At 35.7% G+C, this 15,990-nt stretch overlaps 2 protein-coding genes and 1 long non-coding RNA gene across 3 annotated transcripts; 1 reads left to right on the top strand and 2 right to left on the bottom strand.

Moving 5' to 3' along the window:
* The first annotated feature begins 744 nt into the window (after positions 1 to 744).
* On the top strand, positions 745 to 13,712 carry dnajc11a (DnaJ (Hsp40) homolog, subfamily C, member 11a). Its single transcript, XM_082146109.1, has 16 exons — positions 745 to 882; positions 1,708 to 1,837; positions 2,032 to 2,105; positions 2,247 to 2,348; positions 2,428 to 2,565; positions 7,301 to 7,423; positions 7,536 to 7,609; positions 7,730 to 7,919; positions 8,020 to 8,105; positions 9,129 to 9,245; positions 9,332 to 9,487; positions 9,702 to 9,771; positions 9,994 to 10,051; positions 10,151 to 10,293; positions 12,164 to 12,293; positions 12,470 to 13,712. Exons 1-16 carry the CDS (start codon positions 811 to 813, stop codon positions 12,490 to 12,492), a joined length of 1,686 nt encoding a protein of 561 aa, XP_082002235.1. The 5' UTR covers positions 745 to 810; the 3' UTR covers positions 12,493 to 13,712.
* On the bottom strand, positions 2,572 to 7,261 carry LOC309481258. The gene is made up of 3 exons (XR_014199964.1): positions 6,299 to 7,261; positions 4,387 to 6,021; positions 2,572 to 3,359 (listed from the first exon to the last, which is right to left on the bottom strand). It is a non-coding gene; the product is annotated as an uncharacterized lncRNA (long non-coding RNA).
* A 54-nt stretch (positions 13,713 to 13,766) lies between the features above and the next one.
* Positions 13,767 to 15,647, bottom strand: thap3 (THAP domain containing, apoptosis associated protein 3). Its single transcript, XM_082146116.1, has 4 exons — positions 15,249 to 15,647; positions 14,948 to 15,143; positions 14,684 to 14,857; positions 13,767 to 14,597 (listed from the first exon to the last, which is right to left on the bottom strand). Exons 1-4 carry the CDS (start codon positions 15,320 to 15,322, stop codon positions 14,337 to 14,339), a joined length of 705 nt encoding a protein of 234 aa, XP_082002242.1. The 5' UTR covers positions 15,323 to 15,647; the 3' UTR covers positions 13,767 to 14,336.
* Positions 15,648 to 15,990: the final 343 nt, after the last annotated feature.

Below are 15,990 nucleotides of genomic sequence, written 5' to 3'. Positions count from 1 at the left end.
AACGGAAAGCTGCATCCTAATGAGGCTGTATTCTTTTTAACCCTTTCGAGGCTTTTAGGCTAGATTATTCCTCAGCATTAAATGCTAGAATAAGACGGTCTCGTAAGTACGCATTGCTGAGTCCGCCCCCCACGGACGGGCATGAAAATATTATTAAAACCTATTTTTGGAAAATGTATATTATATCTTTATTTTAACTGGCTTTCTACTAATACAATACAGTAAATGACAACCGTCTGTGGTCTCCCATCCCAGTGGCTTATTGGCAGTTTAGTGTTAAGTGATTAATTTACACCAAAACAAAAGATGACATAAATGCCTTCATCTCCGAAAACATTTTTGTTTTACATTTCATAATGAACTCAGACAAGCTCAGTGCCGATTCATTTTCCCTCAGTTCTTTATTGTGAATTGGAATGTGTGCAAAGAATTGTGGACACGAAGGATACACTTAAAGGTAGTATAGGCAATTTGTTTTATAAACACTTTTGTTATATTGGTTGAAAAACTCTCTTCACATCCTGATAGCAATCAATTATAGAAGCGGTCTAAATATTAAAACATGTACATCTTCTTTGGAAGTCACAGGACCAAAAATTCGTCCATTCGGTCTGAATGCAATGATTCGATGTTATACCTGCCCGTCAACATACTACATTGGGACAGGCCCAAAGTAGTCACCCCAGCCTTTTGTTCAGTGTTCCTCCCATCCTGAGGGTGGCACTAAAGACGTTCATGCGCTCCGACTCTACACACCAAAGATCAGCGTAGTTTGATCTGGCGCTGGGGCGGGGATGAAAGGTGGTAAATATGGCGGCGGCCTTGGAAGAAGATGAAATCGACAATGATGACTATTATTCTTTGTTAAACGTCCGCAGAGAGGTATGACACACTCTTGATAAATGAGAAGTTTAAGATGAGAGAGCCGCAAGTGAGTAGTAAAAGCAGGCGTTTCACATATCGCGCTCTTAAACAGGATCCGACAGCATGCCGTTAAGCTATGGCTCAGTCAGCAGCACTCCGTGACCCTTGTTTATCATTGGAATTTGACTGCATGGTTTCTAATAGATCTGACACATATCATACGTAAATGCCTTCTGTTCTTTTTTAGACTTAAACGAGAAGCACGGGGTATAAACGATTCTTGTTGACACTTCACAACTGCAAAAGTGAAACTGTTACCAAAGTATTGACTTCAATCACGAAAACTCAACAAATGACATTTAAACATTCATTGAACCGTTTTCTGAGATATTTTTTTCTTTGCCAACTGTTAAGGTCATTTTAATGAATAGTTGACCCAAAAGTAAAAAGTCTATTATCATTTACTCAACCTCAAGTTGTTCCAAACCTGTATAACTTTCCTCTATGTTATGCGGAATGTTAGTGACTGACATTCATCTTTTGCCATACAATCAAATCAAATGGTGACTGACTTTTTCATTTTGTCAAACCTCAGGGGAACAGAACAGAAGTACAAAGGTTTGGAGAGGGAGAAAATTATGACAATTTGCATTTTTGAGATAATGGTCACTAGCGTGCACACAAAAGTCTCGTAAGGTTCTTGATTACCACTTCTGAACTAGTTTTTAGAGTTGATTTTTGCACCTTTTTATTGTATATTCCCCTCCAAAGAGCAACGCTGAAGTTTAGGTGTGTGATGATGGATCTGAAGAATGAACAGTTTCTTTTTAATTGTATATTCAGGCCACACAGGATGAGCTCAAGGCTTCATATCGCCGCCTTTGCATGCTCTACCACCCAGACAAGCACAGAGATCCAGAGCTTAAGAGGCAGGCAGAGCAGCTTTTTAACTTGGTGCACAAAGCTCATGAAGGTACAATGTTTTTGCACACTCAGCCATTTAATGCCCCTGACAAAGCAAGACACTTTTGTTGTATTATGTGCCTGTTTTTATTTTCAAAGAAGTGTTTTGTAATGTTTTAGCAGACAGCTTTTCTTTACTGTAAACATAAGTTTTTAATATCAACTCATGAATATTTGATGATTGTGATTTATTTGCTTCTGTAGTACTAAGCGACCCACAATCTAGAGCAATCTATGATGTATATGGGAAGAGAGGGCTGGAGGTGGAAGGATGGGAGGTAAGCTGAATATTCGGAAGACTAATAAATGCTTTAGCATTCGTTCCATAGTTCTATTACATTTCAAGCAAATCATTTTCCCAGTGGACTTATGTGTCATCTTTTTTTGTGCTCACTACTACACAATAAAATGATTTCTAGGTTGTTGAGAGGAAAAGAACGCCAGCAGAGATCCGTGAAGAGTATGAGCGACTTCAAAGAGAAAGAGAGGAGAGAAGACTACAGCAAAGGACCAACCCCAAGGTTTGACCTAATGCCTTCAAAGCAGTATCCGCTGTCAACATTAATACAGGTTTCGTTGATTGTTCGCTGTCTCACTCAGGGGACAATAAGCGTGGGTATTGATGCGACAGACCTCTTTGATCACTACGAGGAGGATTATGAAGAGATCTCTGCTGGTGGCAGCGGCGGTTTACCGCACATTGAGATCAACAGGATGCACATATCTCAGTCCATAGAGGTACAGTCCTTACATAATGTTTCTTCTGATGTAAACCTTCATAGATGCATTACTGTTTAAAGGTTTTGGTCAGTACTTTTTTTAAGAATTAAGGAGTTAGATTTGATTTGAGTTTGTCTTTTGACTCACACGTGCAATATAGACCTTATGTAGCCCCACCCCTTTTCAGCACTGCGCTCGTTGTCTTTTGACTTCCGGTCTGTATTTTCACAGAGATTTTGCGTGTTTATTAATGAACGGCTCGTTTTAAAATCTTCCCGGTCGACTGACATTTGTTTAGTCATCTGCTTTAAACATTACAGTCCTCATGATAACTTTCGTTAACTTTACATCAAGTAAATCCACTTCAAAAGCTAATTACTCCTGGACAGCAATGCCATAGAAATATACAGAGCGACCGCAAAATGGAAGTTAAAAGACAATATTCTAAAGATGGCGGCGCCCTCGTTTCTCTGGCGCATACTGTTAAGAATACATTTTTTCATCTCAGAAATATTGCTAGACTTCACCCTATGCTATCTTCTCCTGTGACTGAAAGGCTTATCGATACTTTTGTTTTATCCTGCATTGACTACTGCAATGCACTTCTTGCTGGGGTTCCTAAAATCACACTTAACCAATTGCAATGTGTGCAAAATTCTGATGCTAGGATCTTGACTGGATACAGGAGAAATTAACACATCACTCCAATACTGGATTGGCTCCCGGTCAGGTTCCACGTTGATTTTAAAATCCTTAGGCTCACATGTAAGACACTGCATGGTCTGGCCCCCAGAATCTGTCTGCGCTTTTAACTTTACATACTCCTAGGGGTGGCACGGTTCACAAAACCCACGGTTCGGTTCGTATCACGGTTTTAGGGTCACGGTTTTCGGTTCTGTACGGTTCTTGTTGTTGTTTTTTCTTTTAATCTTTAACACTCCAAAAATTTACTTCAGCATATGATATATAGCTGAATTATCTAATTATTAATTAATTTATTTCATAAATGGGGTGTGTTTGCAAAACGCAGCTTCTCATTTCCCGTGGGCTGTGTCGGACAGTTATTTGTCACCACTTTTTGCCAGGGTTGATATTATGTCCCAGCATGGATGTACCAATACAAATAAATAAAACATTTCCAGTTAACTAGCAAAGTATTCGTTTCGTTCGTTTGTTAAATAAGAAGCAATCTAGCGCTGAAATGTGTTTTTTTTAATCAAGTGATCAAAGTGCTCGTTGCCGTTGCGATCAGTGGCGCTGATACAGTGTTCTCGTGGCTCGCGCACACACCGCAGCGGCCGCACATTCTTCACTCAGACGCGCGCTTCAGTCCGTTGAGGAGACTCTAGGCTACTCTATTCGTTCCGATGAAATCACAAAACAAAATTCATACAAATCTGTCCCTGCTTGATATACAACCGCTGATAAACATAATCGGTTTTGATGAAAAAGAAAAATATATACGAGTGCAGATTAGAACTCAGAACCTTTGACACGCTTGGCAAGTTCTGCCACTGGACCATTAAAGTACATACCGGTACGTGGAACAGTCGATCTATGTAGCCTATTTATTCACGTGAAAAAAACAACATATAGCCTAGTGGAGTTGATCTCATTAAATGTCTAAGTAAACCCAGTGTACTATTTAAATCGATTGCTGGACATTGTAATGTTATTCTACATTTGTCTGATTTATGATTTAGCATTGTATTAGCAGTAGCACGGGCACAAGGCTACATTGCGCATGCGTCAAACCGTGCGAACCGCGCGACGCACACACGCACCGAACCGAGACAAGCGAACCGAACGGTTCGGATGTTTTTTCATGTACCGTGCCACCCCTACATACTCCTAATTGTCATTTGCGCTCCTCTCAAGCTGGTTTACTGGCTGCCCCACAGATATGTTTGCGATCTGTAGGGAACAAGGCTTTCTCATCCTATGCTCCTAGACTCTGGAATGCACTCCCTTCTCATTATAGAGATGCACAGAATCTAAATCATTTTAAATCTAACCTAATAACTTTTTTTTCCTTTTTTTTAGATCAGCTTTTTATTGATGGTTTTAACTACCGTAATTGTATTACATTCTGTTCCCTTTTTTCCCCGTACTCTTTGTATTTTTATCTGTCTGTTTTATTGTGTAAAGTGCCTTGAGAAGCCACTTTAAAGGCGCTATATAAAATAGTTTATTATTATTATATTCAATTTAAAAAAATGTAATTGATCAAGAGTAACAGTAAATTTGTTTGTAATTGATCAAAAGTGACAGTAAAGACAATTATAATGTTACAAATGTTATAATGTTATTTATATTTCGATCAAATCCATGCTGATCTTTTGAACTTTCTATTCATCCTGAAAAAAGAGAAAACGGTTTCCAAAATGTTAAAGGGATAGTTCACCTGAAAATGAAAATGTTATCATCACTTACTCACCCTCAAGTTCGTTCTTTCTTCTGTTGAACACAATAAATATATATTTTGAAGAATACTATGGAATTTCTATGCATTTTTGGGTGAACTATCCCTTTCAGCAACATTCAACATTTCAACATTGATAATAAAAATAAATGTTTCTTGAGCACCAAATATTAGAATGATTTCTGAAGGATCATTTGACACTGATCTTTGATGATGAAAATTCAGCTTTGCCATCACAGGAATAAAATGCATTTTAAAAAGAAAACAGCTATTTAACCCTTTCACGTATAGTGGTCATTACAGTGGACAGCTATTCAAAAAGCATCTTTTTTTTGCAAATGCATGGATTTTTTTGGCAAAGTTGCACATCAACCTCTACAGTGGACTCTTGTGCATCATCCTATACATTGCCACCAAGTGTCAAGCTGTTGTGTGTCAGTTTTTTCCCCCTCCAAACCAAGATGGCCAATGGTCAGTCAGAAATGCCAAGTTGCTCCGGAAAATCTACCCATTCCTTCTATCCTATGAGACTCTTGTAAGTCTAATGAGTCATATCACCGTTACATTTTTTTAACGTTAAAGTTTTTATTTTAGATTGGGATCAAATTCTGATTAATCATCTGTCCACTATAGTGGACCTCATGCATCAATGGCTATATTTCAGCTACAATTCATACTTATACTGTGAATGTTGTTTTTGAAAATACTTAATCTGCAGTAACTTTTTTTTAACTGTAAATAAATGTATTTGTATTATTAGAATGTAATTTTCATTTACATATAAAAAGTAATGTGATTACATAACGTATGTGACTTGTAATGCATTACTTGTTAGATCAAAAAGTAATCGGATTTCGTTATGCATGTTACTTGTAATGCGTTTCTTTACTCATAACATCACAAAGTAATCTGATTACGTAATGCACATAACTTGTAATGAATTACTTTACTTGTTAGATCAAAAAGTAATCTGATTACGTAATGCATGTTGCTTGTAATGCATTACTTTACTTGTTAGATCAAAAAGTAATCTGATTTTGTAATGCATGTTACTTGTAAAGCATGTTACTTGTAATGCGTTTCTTTACTCGTAACATCACAAAGTAATCTGATTACGTAATACACATTACTTGTAATTAATTACTTTACTTGTTAGATCAAAAAGTAATCTGATTATGTAACACGTTACATCATGTAACACGTTACTTGTAATACGTTACTTTACTCGTAACATTTTAAAAAAATATGATTACGTAATGCACGTTACTTGTAACGCATTACTTTACTCGTAACATCAAAAAAGTAATCTGATTGCGTTATGTATGTTACTTGTAATGCGTTACCCCCAACACTGCTCATTTCAGATGCGATTGAAAACACCTGATCTCTAGGTCTTCTCAGAGGAGGGCTATGCTAGAAATGTGTCCATCTTGAACATAATCAGAATGATCAGCTAATAAGGGTAAATTGACATACTCTGGTACACAGGCTGTAGAAATTTCTGATGGAATCACGTCTTCGTGTTCTGATATCAAAGATACGCCAAGTTCAACTTGTATGAAGTTCAATTGCCTTTGCAATATTTCGCATTTATATTTTTTGTATATATTTTATAATTTTTGTATATATTTTATAATTTTAACATGATTTAATATAATTTTATTGATTGGTTTGTTAAATACACACACTATATCTGTTTGATTATTATATTATATTTAATACAGTATCTCTTCAGTTTAAACCATAAACGCATGCTGTCCACTCAAGTGGATATCTGAAAATCTCTTAAAAAAAAAAAAAAAAATCTTGTTTTTCATGCCCTAAGAGCAATAAAAACACATAGAAAAAAAAAATCCTGACTGAGGTTATCATAATTCATGCATGAAAGGGTTAAATTGTAATGTTTCACAGTATTACTGTTTTTACTGCATTTTGCAGCGAGAGTAAACACTTTTTTTTTGTTGACAAATCTTACCTACCCCAAACATTTGAACGGTAGAGTAGGCCATCTGTTTTTAAATTTTGATTAGACTGTTCAATTATTTACATGTAAATATGCTTTCAGAATAAGGGTTAATGGCGTGACACTCATTTTTTTCCTGTTGAATTTGTATATATATTTTTTTTGTATTTTTTTTTCTTATATTTATATAGTCAATAAATGTAAACTTTTGATACATAAATACAAAGAGCACAACTCTTAGAGACGTGTTTTAAGCTAGATTTTTCCTTCCTTTTATAAGATGTGTGTATATATATATATATGTCATTGTTGACCCTGATCTTGATACATTCATAAGTTTGATATGCTGTCTATCCTTGCTCTCATAGGCTCCTCTGACCACCTCAGACACAGCCATTCTTTCTGGCTCTCTCTCCACACAAAATGGCAATGGGGGAGGAAACATAAACTTAGCCTTGCGAAGAGTTACCTCGGCTAAGGGCTGGGGAGAGGTGAGGACATTCAGTTAATGTTTTACATACTAATGGACTGGATTATAATGTTTGCTGAGCATGAAACTAACCATGATTTATATCTTATAACATATTTATATGTTTAATACAGGTTGAGTTTGGGGCAGGAGACACTCATGGCCCTCTCTTCGGCCTGAAGATTTTCCGTAACTTGACTTCACGCTGGTGAGTCCATTGCATATCAGTGGTGTTTGAGCAATATGTTTAAGCTTAGAAAATTGTATGCTGTTATATGTTGCATACTATTTTGTGTATTGTATACTGATATATATTTGTGTTTTTCAGCTTCACAACAGCTCATTGTGGCATGCAGTTTTCATCCCGTGGAATACGGCCAGGCCTCACTACTATGCTTGCACGCCACCTAGACAAAAACACTATGGGTTATTTACAGTGGCGCTGGGGAACTCAGTCTTCCATGAACACCAGCATCGTCAGGGACACCAAAAGCAGTCATTTCACCTTTGCTGTGCAGGTCAGTTGCTGTTTTGCACACACATTCCCTGATCTTTATGCCAAAGTTGTCTTTTTCCAACCACTGTTCTTAGGACTCACCACTTTTTTTATCACCATAGCTGGGAATTCCACATACGTTTATTATGATGAGCTACCAGTACAAATTCCAGGATGATGATCAGACCAAGATCAAGGGCTCTGTCAAGTATGTATCTGTGGATTGCTGCTTTTGTCTTTTTGTGGGTTTTTTTCTTCTTCTTTTTTCTTTGGATTCATTTACACTTTTAACCAAAAATCTGGTACTTAAAGTTTAAACTGTGTAGTGGTAAAAATGTGTCTACCAATATTCTTTTATTTATTAATTATCATTATGCACAGTATTTTAAAATAATTATTTATTTTAATTGTGATTTTTATTATTTTATGATGAAATTAAGATTCTCTCAATATTATATTTTCAACATTATTTTAAATCAAAATTACTTTTCATAATTTTTGCTATATTTTTTAAGAATATTGTGCTATTATATTATAAAGTTGTTGACTATATACGTATTTTATCTTTTTGCAATCTTTTTGCATCCAATTTGGATAAACTCCTATATGTATCTTGTCTGACCTCTAAATGCTTGTATATCTGATTCTCATAATCTCTGTAATTTTTACAGAACTGATTATGATAGGCTCAAGTGAGGTAACTAAATGCATTGAATTCCCTAAATGTGAATCATAATTGCATGCACAAATAAAATTAGCTATAAGAGGTATTTTAATTTTGTTATTTTAGAAATACTAAAATGTATCTATGTAAAATTCGCCTTTCTTTATATTCGTCCAGTGCAGTCTTTTTTTTATTTTTATTTTTTTATGTATGCATGTAATTATAAGATCTGGTTCAAGCTTTAGTTGAAGTTAAGTTAACATTGTATTTTTGTTTGATGCTTATTATACATTTTTGATCAAATATGGCGAACACAGCAGTATTGTTGTGGACCCCCTTGGGGGTTGAAGACTGCTAGTCTAACATAAATATATAAACAAACAGGATCCGTGTATTTGGCCTTGCTGTGTAAATGCAGCTTCTGTGACTGATATCCTAGATTCTGTGTTCACTTGACATGCAGATTATTTGTGGTTAGTCACAACTAATCAATCGTCCTCTCAAATGTCTTGATGATTCACATTTTCTGTTTCTATCCTGTTAATATAAACAGCACTTGTGTTGCAGGTCAGGGTTTTTCGGTACGGTGGTGGAATACGGTGCAGAGACTAAGATCAGTAGGCACAGTGTCCTGGGTGCTACTGTCAGTGTTGGAGTACCTCAGGGCGTCTCTCTCAAGATCAAGTAAAAGGCTTTTGATCATTTTGAAGCTGTTTCCCATTAGCAGTTTTTCAGTAGCTCTGAAATTGTGGTGTTTTTGTCTGTCTCAGGTTGAACCGAGCGAGTCAGACGTACTTCTTCCCAATTCACTTAACAGACCAGCTTCTACCCAGCGCCGTGTTTTATGCCACTGTCGGACCCCTTGTGTTCTACTTAGCCATCCAGCGGCTGGTTATCAGACCTTATGTTCGTGCTCAGCAGGAACAGTAAGCCTTTTTAGCTGATTACATCTTCAGAGTTGCAGTCACATTCTCCACCTATTTCATTTTGTTGTCTTTTATTGGCCAATTGACTTCCAAACACTCTTCTCTAATGTTTATCCCCTGTGAGTCTGGAAAATAATATGCTGAAATCCTTTTAAATGGCCATGAAACAGAGTAAAAGAGCAAATGGTGAATTAACATTGAACCTTTTGTTTAGGGAGCTTGAGAAGCAGCGGGAGAGCTCGGCATCAGACGTCGCCAAGAAGAAGCAAGAGGCAGAAGCAGCTGTGAGTTTATAATGTCTAAATACGCTGCAAATAATTTATAATGCATGGCCGTTTAAAGTGGTCATAACTTTCACGGCAGGCGCTTTGTGCTTGGAGAAACAATGAGTTAGCGTCAGGCTACCGTTCCTATCTGCACATCAGTCGCTGTGTCAGGGTGATAAATGTGTGCCTTCACTATGTGCATATACAAGCAGTCTTACTTGAAATCACTCTTTTCTCTAGGTTCTGCTGATGCAAGAGTCTGTGCGTAGAATTATCGAAGCGGAGGAGTCCAGAATGGGTATGACCGCATAACTCCCAAAAACATTGGGTGTGATCAAACTATGATTTAAACTTTGCGCCAAATGAGGATTGGTGACTCAGTAGTGTTGTATTCCAGGTCTGATCATCCTCAATGCCTGGTATGGCAAGTTTGTGACAGACAACAGCCGTAAGCACGAAAGGGCAAGGGTCATTGATGTCACTGTGCCTCTACAGTGCCTGGTGAAGGACTCGAAGCTCATTCTCACAGAAGCTTCTAAGGTAAATCACAGTTATACTTGCTTTGTCGTTTGTTTTCTTCCAAAAAACAAATAACTGATGAGAGTAGCGAGTTATTAGAACAGCAATGAATTCACAAAAGGTTTCTCTAGTTTAATAATTTTTTTAGGCTTCCTGTCGTGTGATTTTGCTTTTGAAATATCAAATGGTTATACAGTACTTTTTTTTTTGTAATGCTGTACTGAAAGAGGGGGGAAATAAACTGCAAGTTAATGTAAAATTATGAATAATTATGCAAATGTACACAAAGTCAGTAATTTGTTTTAAAGAAATATTTTTCATTCAGCAAAGCATGAAACTGATCAAAAGACAGTAAAGACATTTATAATGTTACAAAAGGTTTCTATTTCAAATAAATTTGTTCTTTTGAACAAAATGTTAAGCAGAACTGTTTTCAACATTGATAATAATAAGAAAATTCTGATTTGTCATCACAGGAATAAATTATATATTTTAATATATATTAAAATTATGGCTTTTAACGCATACAATTCATTCAAAATTTTACACAAATAAATTGCTCAAGGACGTGAAGTTGCGTCGTTAACGTAAATTACGTTTTGTTTTTTTAATCTCCATATGGTCCTGTTCAGTATCACAACTTGACTTGTCTAAAATGTAAACAAGCTCTTTGCTGTTGCACTGTACACATATACTATACACTGTGAATTCTGAAGTTTTTTTGTTTTCATTGGTGCTTTGGTGTGCATAAATTTAAGAATTATATGTACTCCTTATATCATTTGGTTATTAAAGTGTACTTTTTTGGAAAGACAGTTCAATTTACATTTAAAAAAGCTTGCAGAAAAATACAGTTTTTTGATAACCTTTCAATCTGATGGTTTAGTTGTCTGGATAAAGCAAATGGCGACAAAATGATCTTGTTAAGCATAGATAAATGTTGTATGCTTAATTTCACAATAAGTGTGCAATTAATCACACAAAATGGGTGCGATTAATCACGATTAAAAAAATTATTCTATTAACAGCCCTGATTAAAATAGAAAAAAAATATTTTAAATTGTAATATTTCGGGTTTTTAATTATTTTTATTTTTTTTACTTTTTGATCAAATAAATGCAGCCATGGTGATCATAAGAGACTTACTTCAAAAAAAAAAATGTTTTAATCTTACCTACCGCAAACTTTTGAAAGGTAGTGTTTCCTTAATATTCCATTTAATGTTGACATTTTAAAGTGTAAGGGTTTAAAATAAGGGTAACACTTTACAATAAGGTTTCATTAGTTAAAATGAGTTAACTACATCAGTTAACATGAACTTAGAATGAACAATACTTCTACAGTATTTATTCATCTTAATATTGATTTCAACATTTACTAATACATTATTCAAATTAAAAGTTAAACATTTCTTAACATTAGTTAATGCACTGTGAACTAACATGAACAAACAATGAACGACTGTTTTTATTCACTAACAAAGATTAATAAATACTGTAACAAATGTATTGCTCATTGTTAGTTCTTGTTAGTTAATGCATTAACTAATGTTAACGAATGAAACCTTATTGTAAAGTGTTACCTAATGTCCTAATGTCAGTCTCAACATATTGGCCTCAAATGTACTAATGTTGCACTTCTAATAGTGTTGTACAAAATGTTTAACAAACTGTTCTGAAACGGGCTGAAAAATGCCCAGATGAATTTCATGTAGAATTGCACTTGGTACTAGTTGGGACCCAAGTGGGCAACATGCATAAGACCCATCTCAGTCCCAGCTTTAAGTTGTTCTGTACAAAAAAACAAACCTTGAGAAAGTGGAACTGCTGCACCCCTAATGTTAAGCACTGTTGCAAGTATTAATTGGTTGTTTTTGCATGAATGTCCTCAGGCTGGTTTACCAGGCTTCTACGACCCCTGTGTAGGTGAGGAAAAGAGTCTGAAGATGCTGTATCAGTTCAGAGGTGTGATGCACCAAGTTCTATGTGGTGACACAGAAGCACTCAGGATACCTAAACAATGTGAGTACGCAAAACAAACACAACAATCTGCAATTGGTTTTAGAGCATTTCTTTTAATCCATGTAATCCTGACTTCATGATGACAAATTTTAATTGTGTTTACCAGCAGTGAAGATGAATGCTATTCCCAATTGTATTTTAAAAGCCCATGTTCTTTTCTTCCCTCTCTCTTGTAGCCCACAGGATTGATAATGAATGACAGTTAGGAACATATATCTCTTGAGCTAAAAGGGACAGCTTGGACTGGTATAGACTGATGAGAGACAGATGTTCTGGAGTAGTGCCCTGGAAACACTCTGTGCCCATTAAAGTCTTCATATACCTATTTATCCTTTATTTTGTTCTGTTTTAAATGATATTCTACATGATGTCTGTTTGCAATTTAGAACATTTAATTGGAACATTTCATTTACTGGATTTCCACTAATAAAATTATGGCCTTTCCAGAAAAAGCAAGACAAAAGATATATTTTTGTGTTGGTAGGCCTCATAACCATTTTTAAACAAAGCCCCTCTTCTTTAAATATGGATCCACAACAGTGCCTGTAATCAGCACTCACCAGAGAAAGCTATTTTACCCTCATTACATCACAGAGAAACCATTGCTGCTTGATCCGACTCACTAAATCCCACAGGAGCTGGTGTGTACCCCAGCTGTCAGCCTTCTTTCTGTGTCTGACTTTTTGTACCACCGGCTTCTAAATGAATGATCTTGCAAGTGTTTTAGAGGCAAAGCATGTTCTTCGTGAAACCCTGACTGCTTAATCATCTGCATTATTTTTCTCTTTTATCCCATTCCCTTGAGTCTAATATTTGGAGGCCCACCTCTCGCACTCCATGTCTGCCAGCAGTGTCATAGGAATTAAAGGGGCCAATACACACAATATGCCGGTACTGTCAATGTGTGCTGGTTGAGGAAACAGAATGTGAATTAAATCTCAAGTAGGGCTAGTCTCCCACCTTGTGTCCAAAGACTTGAATAGCAGTGGATAAAGGAATAATAGTGGAACAATCCTCTGTTTGTTTTTTAGGCTCAATATCCCTTAATCCCTGCCTTTTAGTGCCATACTTCATAAAGGAAAGATCTACACCCTCAGTCTTTGGTTGATTTAAACTTTTTGTTGCCTTTTTGGTATTTGGGGTCTTTATGAAAGCAAATTAATTTCTGTCTTGATATTTTATTTGAAAGACTGGCTGTACGACACCTCTTTGTTTCCTTTTTGAGTTCTATAATTTATATGAAATGTCCATTCTGCACACTTGCCATTTGAATGATGTTAAAAAAGACGATCTATAATTGTTTGCTGGAGTATTGGTTTTGTTCAAAGGTGTTTATTGTTATACTTTACCTAATTGCCTACCATTTGCAGCAAGTATAGACTGTCATTTTTAAAATAAATCATCAAGGAACAACAGAAAGGTGTATTGTGTTTAAATGGTGTACACAAGAATCAGATTTTTATTGTTTAAAAAACCTTTCATGTTTCCACAATTTATTAGCGGTGTGATATTTGATAGAATTGAATAACTTTACAATAATGTTACATTTAACTATATTATTACTTGATATAATCTAAAAATGAAAAATACTTCTAAAGCATTTATTAATTTGTTAATTTCAACATTTACTAATACATAGTTAAAATCAGAGGCTGTATCTGTCAATATAATGGACCAGAGCTAATATGAACATGGAACAGTTAGTTAACAATATTAACTAACATTAACCCAGATTTATGAATACTGTTACAAATGTATTGCTCATTGTTTATAACTAAGGGGACTTTATTGTAAAGTTTTTTTTTTTCATTTAATCTAAAAAAAAATTGTTTGGGGTGTTTCACATAAGTCCTATCAAAACCAAAGCACAGTAAAGTTCAGATTTAATTGGACTTGTCTAATTACTGAAAAAAACACCACTTTTACCCCTTTTGAAGAAACATGTTTGCTGCACACAATGACCCCTTCCCACGACCAAAAGTTCAGACTTCTTCATAGTTCAAAGATGTTTGTGCAACCCGAAGTCTTTATTACTGCTTGACACTAGGACTTGGAACCACTGCCACACTGTACTGGGAGCTGTGAGCGTCTTTGGAAATGCGTGTGTCTATAGCTGAGCTGTTGACGCAAAGTCAGAAGTTCTCTTTGAGCGTCTTGCAGTTTAAGTTTCATTCTTTTTATCACTCTGCGTTTGGTCTGCAGCCTTCTCTGTAGCCATCTGTTGGCATCTAAAATGTCAAACAGACGGGCTTTGGTCGTGCATGGGTCCAAAAGGGCATAGGTGTGGTCTGCGGCAGCTAAATCCTGGTTAAAAAAAAAAAAAAAAAGTAATGCATAACTATTGTATATACACAGAAATATAGGTGTAGGTTTTAAGATAACAGATTCACCTTTGTGGTTTGACAGTAAACCTCTACATTGTTGTGAAAGTGTTGAGCATCCTCAAGCATCTCTTCAGTTTGGGCATCCTCAGTGAAAGGATCGGTCCTATCAGGTGAAATGCCATCACATTTATCTGCAGCAGATTTTAAAGCCCTCTTCAGCCTTTTCCTAGAATTATTTTGCTGACGGTAGAAAGATGACAATGAGACACAGATGAAAAGCACATTTTGTATTAGTTGTATTTAAGATAATGAGGCTGTGGTCTGATTTACCTTTGCATCCTGATGTGGGACTGCAAAGAGAGTTGGCACTGCGTTCCACAACAGATTTTTACGGTTGCCCAAACCACTGAAACAGTCCGGGGTGAAATGAAGTGAACAGATAACCATGTGCTTCCTTGGCTGAAAGTCGTCACGTCCAATGTTATCTAACCATTGTCTCAGAACCGATGGTTTGCTGAAAGGGAACCTGCCAAGGGATGATGGTAAAAGTCTTGCAAAATATATTTCGGATCCCTTTTTAAATATAATGCCCTCAAATCATCATGCCATTGAGCTATCTATCATTACCTACCTGTGGAACGTGATCTCGGAATTTTTGTTATTGTACCTATTTGTGCAATTATATGCAGAACAACTTTTCGGCATCTTTGCCCCGAACAAAGATGGCGGCTATGAAAAGCCCCGCAGTGTCTCAAAAGCTATAACATGAACATTTCCTTTGCTGTATTATTTGATATATACATTATATTACAATCAATTAAAAAGACCACTCTGAGCCAACATTTCCTTATTCACTAAAACAATCCTTGAAACGAACTGAATTATATTTATTTCAGTATGTTTTCCGGTGATTCGTTTTTCAAAATAAAAGTCCAAGGGACGCAAATGCACTTTAGTAACTAATTTAAGAAAGTCTTCCTTGACACATTTAATACGTCTGGTAACATTTATGATTAAAAAAATAAATAATAATTACAATCAACTATAAATGGAAGAGTAGATTCCAAGTGAACATTTTTATATGAATGGTGTAAGACACATAATCAGAGCTGTTTAATTAAAGTTCCCCCTTTGAAAGATAATTATATCATGGCTCCATAAAAGGAAGCATGTAAAACATGTTGTAATACAGTTTTCACATTTAAAACATATAATTAATATTTAATTATAACGCTCGTTCAATCCACAGGACCTTGACATTTACTTTTTCTTTGCTGTATTTTACTTTAAATAACGCTTTGATACGTTTGACATCGTGTTATGTAGTATAAATCCATAGAGAAACTTTGAAGCACCAAAAAAAAAACGAATTC

The sequence above is a fragment of the Leuciscus leuciscus genome (genome assembly GCF_965113295.1).
Source record: "Leuciscus leuciscus genome assembly, chromosome: 18".
NCBI lineage: Eukaryota > Metazoa > Chordata > Actinopteri > Cypriniformes > Leuciscidae > Leuciscus > Leuciscus leuciscus.
Note: the sequence above shows the minus strand (reverse complement) of the source record. Positions and strands in the feature narration are given on the sequence as shown.